Source organism: Acipenser ruthenus, chromosome 60, assembly GCF_902713425.1.
Source record: "Acipenser ruthenus chromosome 60, fAciRut3.2 maternal haplotype, whole genome shotgun sequence".
Classification (NCBI taxonomy): Eukaryota; Metazoa; Chordata; class Actinopteri; order Acipenseriformes; family Acipenseridae; genus Acipenser; species Acipenser ruthenus.
In genome coordinates, this window is record NC_081248.1 from 4,099,065 (window position 1) to 4,109,133 (window position 10,069).

At 41.3% G+C, this 10,069-nt stretch overlaps 1 protein-coding gene across 1 annotated transcript in view; it reads right to left on the reverse strand.

Moving 5' to 3' along the window:
• Positions 1-754: 754 nt before the first annotated feature.
• Positions 755-10,069, reverse strand: part of LOC117410147 (butyrophilin subfamily 1 member A1-like) — a 30,984-nt gene continuing 21,669 nt past the window's right edge. The window contains exon 11 of the mRNA XM_059018457.1: positions 755-4,294. Coding sequence (XP_058874440.1) covers positions 3,726-4,294 — 569 coding nt within the window. The 3' untranslated portion in view covers positions 755-3,725. The remainder of the gene's footprint in view (positions 4,295-10,069) is intronic.

Here is a 10,069-nt window from a genome sequence, read left to right on the forward strand (position 1 = left end):
TCTGAGTCAATCACAGCAGTGGAAACAGAGCAACGCATAATGAGGCAGGATAACCATTGAGGTGCTTAATGAGGAGACAGGACTCGCATCTCTGAGAAAAGGACACAAGGGTGTTCGCTTATGCAGGTCTAAACATGCGAGAGGGGTTTACAAATATCGTGTGGCGAAATATGCCTCTACATGGAAATGAAAAGTCCATTTGTAAATGGTGTGTGTGAATGATTGTGACTGTCTTGTCCTTAACAAATTATATACAGGAATAGAAACACAGTTCAAAGGGCATTCAAAACTAATTATATTATTATTATTACTATTATCATCATCATCATCATATACACTAAAGTACAGCAGCAGCGTCCCCCACCTGGATTGAACCCACGACTCTCTGGACTCTTGACCGGGGGGTCGTGGGTTCAATCCCAGGTGGGGGACACTGCTGCTGTACCCTTGAACAAGGTACTTTACCTAGATTGCTCCAGTAAAAACTGTATAAATGGGTAATTGTATGTAGAAATAATGTGATATCTTGTAAGTCGCCCTGGATAAGGGCATCTGCTAAGAAATAAATATAATAAATATAACTAACCCCACTACACAAAGCAGAATGGCTGATTTGGAAGAAAGTCTTTACACAGAAATTAATTTGTTGCTAGCTTTTACAAACTCATTTCAGTAAAAAAAAAAAAAAAAAAAAAAAAACAGTGAAAATGTGAAATACACCAAATTCCTCTTATTTGATGCTATTATATTTTAGGAGATACTGAATTGCTGGTAATTAAACAATATTGTCAATTCTGGCATTTGTGTAGCTCATTGGATCTTGCTTTTGTAACTCGTATAGGAAGCTGTTTCCACTGTGTCTCTGTGAAGAATCTGCTCATGGACCCAACAGGCTTGTTATTGTTGAGAGTTATGTGGGAAGAATCACAATTAAAATGTCCAGTTTAAGGATCCAATTCATTCACGTGTGTAATGGTCTCATTTAATCATCTCTCTGCTGTCATGAATGTCTTTCTTTTTACGAGTTCAAGATTGCCGAGGTAAACAATTGAGCAGTAAATCACACAACACCGTTATATCTTTTATACATTTTATCAGAAAGATAGACAATAGATGCGCTACAAAAACAGAACAGAAGATTCATATCAAAATAGCAGAAATCAGTTCACTGAGTTTAGCAATGAATAATATTCAGGGAGCATCTCAGCTTCAGTGTAAACATTGATTACATGGAAAATAATCCATTCATCTATTGTCTATAATCTATTTTAGTAACAATATTTTTAAATCAATAATCAAATAATATGAATATTATTATTAGTTTATTTAGCAGATGCCTTTATCCAAGGCGACTTACAGAGACTAGGGTGTGTGAACTATGCATCAGCTGCAGAGTCACTTACAATTACGTCTCACCCGAAAGACGGAGCACAAGGAGGTTAAGTGACTTGCTCAGGGTCACACAATGAGTCAGTGGCTGAGGTAGGATTTGAACCGGGGACCTCCTGGTTACAAGCCCTTTTCTTTAACCACTGGACCACACAGCCTCCTTATATGCAAGCAGGATAGCTGTATGAGTGAATACCAATCAGTAAATATTAGAATATACATTTCAGGTCTCAGCAGGGAGTCTGTTGTTGGGCTGCCAAAGTAAGGATCAACAGCAGAGACATAACCAGTTTCAGTCAGCTAAAACAAACACACACATCCCCCAATTGGTAGGCTGAGGATTGTAGCATTTGAAGATTGGTAGGCTGAGGATTGTAGCATTTGAAGATAATCCTTCCTTTGAAGCCAACGGTGCTCTCATCAATACAAATGTCTCTACCTGGGATAAATAGCTCACGGCATTTTGTGTCTATGTAGCTGACCACATCCTGCTAACAAAAGCAGCCTGATGCACCTGGGTGGGGGAGGGCAAGAAACGTGGTCTCTTGATCTTTGAAAAACAGCATTCTGTCAGCCCATTCCTCTGTTTTTACATTCAGTCCCATAATTAGCAGAACATCATCTCTGGTAACGTAACAGGTTTCCAGGAGTTCCAAATAGAGTTGTGACACCGCGGTCCTGTTGGTTTTACGCTCGCATGTCTACTGGTTTCATTTACAATTTCAGTAAACAAAGCGTTCGTGGAAAAAAGTTGAGTACTAAAAGTAGTACTCCCTTGAAATCCCTTATTTATCACAGTAAATGGGAGTTTTGTGAAAGTATCCGCACTTACCGATGCACGTCTCCAAATCGCCCTTCGGCTGCGCGTCTGGTTCGTGGTCACTTTCCTCAGATTGCTCAGAGTCCTCAGTAAGTGAAAAATTTACTTCTTCGTCACTAGATTGGTCAAAATCATCATCCAAACTGCTTTCGTCTGTACTTTCTTCTTCCTCCATCACCTGTGCAAGTTCTTCAGGCTGCATTGCCTTTCTCCGTCTCCTCTGCGCCATTATCACTGCGTGTCTTGTCTCCGTCTGTTCAGTTTGGCTTTGCTCATCTTGTAAATGGTCTATTCGGTTCTCTCCGCCTTCTTTCCGATCAGAGACCATTAGGGAACGCCTTGTCTCGGCTTTTTCCAGCTTAAACGCAACACAGGCTGTGTTAGATCCATGGTTTTTGGCAATGTTGTACAGAGTCCGACAATGGACCGGAAAGGGATTTTCGCGATGTCGGACCAGGTCCGACATAGGACCGCAAAGGGTTAAAAGGTACCCATCAAAATGACTACCGCTGGCAGTTCTAGGTAATAGCATAAACCTGGCAGTTCTAGTGTTAATTATATTTATTTTAATTAGAATCCACTGTACATAAACTTAACCCTCACTTCACATGTTCTTATTCATTCCAGCCCTTCCCTCAATCTCTTAGATCACTATTGATCCTCCCTCTGTATACTTGTTAAATCACACCCATGCAATATTATTCCAGCCCCTTTGTTAATTGAAACAATGTGCTAGATATCTTACACCCCTTTATGTTTCACAAGCGCCAGCCTTTCTGCAAACATGCATTCATTCCATTCCCCAAGTATCTCTTCAGTGATTATTTTTCTATTCTTCTAGTTTCATGTTGAATACTCAATTTGTTTCGCAGTGTTGATCTCTCGGGTGATAACTTTGGCCGTTGTCCTGTTCAGGTCTTTGTTCAAGGTCTTTGTTTCCTGGTCAGACGACTCAGCCCATCGTTAACTCATCGATTGTTAAAGTCTCCTTCCTTCAGTGGAGATCAGTGAATCAAGCTCCTTTTCAAGTCCTTTTCTGCCTGTTTTTCACTGTTTTCATTTTTTGAGTTACAGCACTGAAATACACCCACCGTAGAGAGGGCAGAATAGAGGGAGAGGGGTAAAGAGGGCAGGAAAGGAGATCGGAAGAGTGGGACAGGGAGGGGAGAGGGAGTGAGAGAAGGAGAAAGGGAAGAGTGGAGAGGTATCCAAATAATTTTGTTTTATCCCAACTGTAACAATGTAACCATAACATATCAGTGGGGAGAGCCAACAGGGAGGGAGAGATGAGATAGAGAGATCTGGAGATGGAGAGAGGTGGAGGGGATACAGAAAGGTAGACAGGAAGGGAGAGTAGGAAAGGAGGTGTAGAGAAATAAAGAGGAGGGGCTCAGGGTAAGAGGGTGGATGAGAGAGGATTTCTTCTCATCAGCACAGAAGAGTGCAGAGAGAGTGTCAGTGAAAGTGAAGAGGAGATTGACTGAGCTGTTTGAATAGTTTCCTAGTTTAGCAATGTTTAATCCTCAGCACTGACAGTGTTAGGGTTAGGGGACTCCAGCACAAGGTCTATATTCTCATCCCAGGTCCAGAAGAATGGATTGAGTTTTTCATTGGGCTTGAACTCCATGTCAGTGAAAGTGTAGATGTGAGATCTGGTCTCAACATTGTAAAAGGAGAGCTGCCCTTCCTCATAATCCAGGTACATCCCCAGCTTCTGGGGCTTCAGGCTCCGGGGGAGGGGGGTCTGGGGGGCAGTGACAGCAGTGAAGTCATCTCCACTCCACCTCACAGTCCAGTAACCCTGCTGGGGTGTCATGCCAAACTCCCCCTTCCTCTGGGCAGACTCTCTGCTGACTCCTAATGTCCAGAATGTATTCTCCCCCATCTGCACCTGCCAGTAGTGTCTCCCTGAGGTGAAGCCCTCCCTGCCCAGCACACAGGGCCTGCGATCAAATCTCTCTGGATTGTCACGGAGATACGGATTGTCAGTGAGACGCTGCCATGTCCCTGCCCCTCTCACTCGTTTCCCATCCACAGACATAGTAAGCCAGGGGGAAGTTGTATCAGGGTCCAGAGTCACATCAACTGTGGAGCAGAGAGGAGACATTATTATTATTATTATTATTATTGATACAATGAGAGTGGAATGAGAAAGCGATAGAGAGAGTAAGGAAGAGAGGTAAAAAACAGGTAAAGGAGGCTGATGCTCTTAATAATTAGTGTTAAAGTACACCTGAAGAAAATTGAGCAGTGGAGGACAGGGAGGGGTGAAAGAGAGAGAGACAGACCGTATCTACACACAGCCTCCAGAGTCTGAACTCCTAATAATTTGTGTTAAAGAACGTCCGTACCAAGTTTCATCACACTCGGATAAGTGGTTCTCTCAATGGGTAAAAGTGTGTAACCTATAGTATATACCTGTCACCTGGAATATGCATCTCTGTTGATGAGAACAGGAGAGGATAAAAGAGAATGACAGAAGGATGTAGTGGGAGATACTGAGGAGAGAGACAAATAAAGAGGAGGGTAGAGAGGGAAAGGAAAAGTGAGAGGAAAATGGGGAAGAGAGAAGGAACGAGGGAGAGGTACGGAGAGAATATTTAAAGAGGTAAGGGTGAAAAGATGGATCGAGAGAAAAGCGGAGGAGGGGTGATAATGGATCTAAATGTTAAACCTTTGAATAATTTGTGGTAGAGTGTCTATACATATTTTCATCACAATCAGATAAGTGGTTATCAGTTGGGACCCTAGGAATCCATTTGTGCGGAATAACAGATTTTCTGTTTTCAGAGATTTTTTAGTTTTACATTTGGGGAGGGGCAAAAAACATGCAAGGCATTCAAGTTCAGTTTACTTCAGTATTCAGAGCTGTTCAAAGATGCTGAATACAATAAAAAATCAACCCTAAAGATCGGATCAATGAGTTTGGCAAGGATAAATTTCACATCGATGGTAATGTGCTGTTTTGTACTTCATGCAGCAATGCTGTAAATTACACTCGTAGGCAGACCATTGTAGAACACATGGGAAGCACTAAACATGCATTGTATGAAAAGAAACATAAACAAGACAAGGCGAAACAGAAGGGCCATCGAAAACACTGAAACAGATCACTGTGTTTGGATCATTTCAGCATCTTATAACTGCCAAAGAACAGCGGGAAACTGGATAACTAGAAGCATTTAAAAAACTGTTACGATCCGTGGGTTTCCTATATAAAGAGGTTATCAGGCGATGCCCCACCTTCACAACTTGGACATCTAGAAAAGTAACCATACTCGAGCTAATCTCTGAAGTAAACTTGAGTGTAGGTTTAATGTTATTGACATATTCTTCAAACTTACTCAACATATCTTTAGGTCTAGTCCATATAAAAAATATATCAATGTAACGTAACCACAACTTTAGATTAAAAAGGATTATTGTTGTAAATGTAATCGTGTTCAAATTTACCCTTATATACAGTACTGTGCAAAAGTTTTAGGCAGGTGTGAAAAAATGCTGTAAAGTAAGAATGCTTTCAAAAATAGACATGTTAATAGATTATATTTATCAATTAACTAAATGCAAAGTGAGTGAACAGAAGAAAAATCTAAATCAAATCCATATTTGGTGTGACCACCCTTTGCCTTCAAAACAGCATTAATTTTTCTAGGTACACTTGCACAAAGTCAGGGATTTTGTAGGCATATAGTCAGGTGTATGATTAAACAATTATACCAAACAGGTGCTAATGATCATCAATTCAATATGTAGGTTGAAACACAATCATTAACTGAAACAGAAACAGCTATGTAGGAGGAATAAAACTGGGTGAGGAACAGCCAAACTCAGCTAACAAGGTGAGGTTGCTGAAGACAGTTTACTGTCAAAAGTCATACACCATGGCAAGACTGAGCACAGCAACAAGACACAAGGTAGTTATACTGCATCAGCAAGGTCTCTCCCAGGCAGAAATTTCAAGGCAGACAGGGGTTTCCAGATGTGCTGTCCAAGCTCTTTTGAAGAAGCACAAAGAAACGGGCAACGTTGAGGACCGTAGACACAGTGGTCGGCCAAGGAAACTTACTGCAGCAGATGAAAGACACATCATGCTTACTTCCCTTCGCAATCGGAAGATGTCCAGCATGCCATCAGCTCAGAATTGGCAGAAAACAGTGGGACCCTGGTACACCCATCTACTGTCCGGAGAAGTCTGGTCAGAAGTGGCCTTCATGGAAGACTTGCGGCCAAAAAGCCATACCTCTGACGTGGAAACAAGGCCAAGCGACTCAACTATGCACGAAAACACAGGAACTGGGGTGCAGAAAAATGGCAGCAGGTGCTCTGGACTGATGAGTCAAAATTTGAAATATTTGGCTGTAGCAGAAGGCAGTTTGTTCGCCGAAGGGCTGGAGAGCGGTACACGAAAGAGTGTCTGCAGGCAACAGTGAAGCATGGTGGAGGTTCCTTGCAAGTTTGGGGCGGCATTTCTGCAAATGGAGTTGGGGATTTGGTCAGAATTAATGGTCTCCTCAATGCTGAGAAGTACAGGCAGATACTTATCCACCATGCAATACCATCAGGGAGGCATCTGATTGGCCCCAAATTTATTCTGCAGCATGACAACGACCCCAAACATACAGCGAAAGTCATTAAGAACTATCTTCAGTGTAAAGAAGAACAAGGAGTCCTGGAAGTGATGGTATGGCCCCCACAGAGCCCTGATCTCAACATCATCGAGTCTGTCTGGGATTACATGAAGAGAGAGAAGCAACTGAGGCTGCCTAAATCCACAGAAGAACTGTGGTTAGTTCTCCAAGATGTTTGGGCCAACCTACCTGCCGAGTTCCTTCAAAAACTGTGTGCAAGTGTACCTAGAAGAATTGATGCTGTTTTGAAGGCAAAGGGTGGTCACACCAAATATTGATTTGATGTAGATTTTTCTTCTGTTCACTCACTTTGCATTTTGTTAATTGATAAATATAAACTATTAACATGTCTATTTTTGAAAGCATTCTTACTTTACAGCATTTTTTCACACCTGCCTAAAACTTTTGCACAGTACTGTAGATTGGCATAGTTAGGCGCCATTGCTGTACCCATTGCTACACCCTGAATTTGGAGATGATAAATATTCTCAAGTCTGAAATCATTTTTATTTAAAATCAAAGAAAACAATTCTATCAAATATGAACTAGGGGGCATCACCTGTGATTCTGAGGATGATTTTGTACTAAAAGCTAATGAAATGAAAAACAGATTTTTGATGAAAAGGTTATAAACATACTTGGGTCGACAAAGCTTCCTGATGTGCGACCTCCCTTTTAGTGGGAGCAGCGCACAGCCCAAGCTTGGCCACCTTTTGTTTTACTGCTGATTTTGTTTTGCATTTTTGTAATTATGTACACTGTTTTTGTGTGTGTTCTCCCGCACTAGAATGAATGAATGAGCTATTTTCGCACTGTCATTACTGATACATTTGCAAGGCAGTGTTTTAACATCAACATAGAAGATACTACAAGCAAAAAAATACACATTACACATGTTATGTATTCAATTGCTATACTAAAATGAGTATTTTTGACATTTAAATAGTATTACATTTCTATCTGTTTCAAAATGCTTCAGATGTTGATATTTTCGAAAAGGGTGGTTTCTAAAAACCGACAAAGTGTTGTGATTGTTATTTACGGAGTGATCTACCCACGGATATCAGGACTGCTCAGTTCCTGACCACCTTTCGGCACCTCCTCAAGACATACCCGTTCAGACAACATCTGTAAACCTCACAACCCTCCACTACGCTGGACTATATGGCACCCAATTGTATCACGACTTGCATCATCATGTACTTGCACTTAACTGCGCCACACTTTGCTGTACTCTACTGCTGCTCTCAATCATAATTGATTTTACTCTTGAAGGTAACCGTATCCACATTTTTTATAATGGCTCTTATTTGAAATCTTCTTGTATCCATTTATTGTACCTACTACTTACTCTTAATGGAATTTACTCGTATAAGCAAATACTGGATTCTGCCGAGTCAACGCCTCTGTTTGAACAATCGCCCCCCCCCAACTTTTATCTGAAAGTCAAATTTTCACCATTGATTTCTGGTTTTTAATAACCATGCGCAAATAGTGCCCGAGGGGAAATATCGCGGCTCACATGAATAGTAAAAACTGCCTTGAAGTAGTTGCTCTGTGCGTTGAATGATTCAGGGTCAGGGTTATCTTCTGTTCAGATAATGAAGACATGCGGTTTGTCGGTTTCGGGTCAGAGGATACAGACTCCGCAGTCTGATTGATTACGCTTTCCTGTTACAATCCTGTTACATTGGGGCAGCAGTGTGGAGTAGTGGTCAGGGCTCTGGACTCTTGACCAGAGGGTTGAGGGTTCAATCCCCGGTCTGGGACACTGCTGTTGTACCCTTGAGCAAGGTACTTTACCTAGATTGCTCCAGTAAAAACCCAACTGTATAAATGGGGAATTGTATGTAAAAATAATGTGATATCTTGTAACAATTGTAAGTCGCCCTGGATAAGGGCGTCTGCTAAGAAATAAATAATAATAATAATAACAATCCATATTTTTAGACACTGCAACAGCTTGTAACTCAGGCATTTTCTGTATTGAACATCTTTATGCTATAGCGCTGCTTTAGATGCTACGTTAACTTATTATTCTGTTTTCACACTGGACACTCCAGTTTCTTACTTACAGAGATTATGTAAAGCCCTTTATTTCAGTGGACCGTAAATGTCACGTGTTTATATATTTTTTAAATGTAGCGACTTTTATTTTAGCACTTTTCACCTACAAATGTTTTCATGATGTGGGTTTGCACTGGACCCTGCAGCTTTAAAGTTGAACGTTTGTTTTGTAAAAGGATTTTAAATGACAAAACAGTGGACATACCGCAGCAGTTCTGACTTGTATTTCACCTGTCATTAAACATGTTAACTGCACTTCATGATTCTTTAGCGTGACTGTGTTCTGCGCTCTACCTTTGAATTTTAAGCAAGCCTAATTGTAAAAGTAATCTATCTCTACCTAATGTTAAAAATACTCCCTCTGCAATAATGCCCGTCTGAGTCAACGTCCCTCTCCACTTTTACCTTAACAACAACTTTATGCCCCCTGGGTGTTGACTCTCCAGCGGTATTATTGTATTTTACAACAGCTCTTATCTGTAATGTGATATTTTGTATTGTGATACTTTGTAACAACTAAGTCGCCCTGGATGAGGGCATCTGCTGAGAAATAATAAGACATACATAATGTAGAAAGATTGTGCTTCACTGATTAGTATTCGTTTGTGTGGCGAGTTCATGAGCAGCCCAGTTCATGAGCAGCACAGTTCATGAGCAGCCCAGTTCACGAGCAGCCCAGTTCACGAGCAGCCCAGTTCATGAGCAGCACAGCAGAACTCTGCACAGCAGCAGAACTCTCAGACCCCTGGTTTGCACACCCTACAAATAACCGTGCATGTAAAATTGGGGTCCTGAATCATGGATAACAAATAATAGCCCATCCATGACATTTTTTGTAAATCATTTCAGAATGTTCAATTTAAAACTGAATAGCAGCACAACTAAAATATCACCATTGTTATTTTCAGAATCTTCAGTGTATAGGAACGACTTGTGATCCTAATGAATATCACTATGCTTGATCAGCATCATGCACAGCCCTATTTAAAACAGAACATGTGTGAAGAGCCAGGCAGGTACACATGGAGGTGTGACACAATCCTCACACTGTGTGAAGAGTCAGGCAGGTACACACGGAGGTGTGACACAATCCTGACACTGTGTGAAGAGTCAGGCAGGTACACATGGAGGTGTGACACAATCCTCACACTGTGTGAAGAGT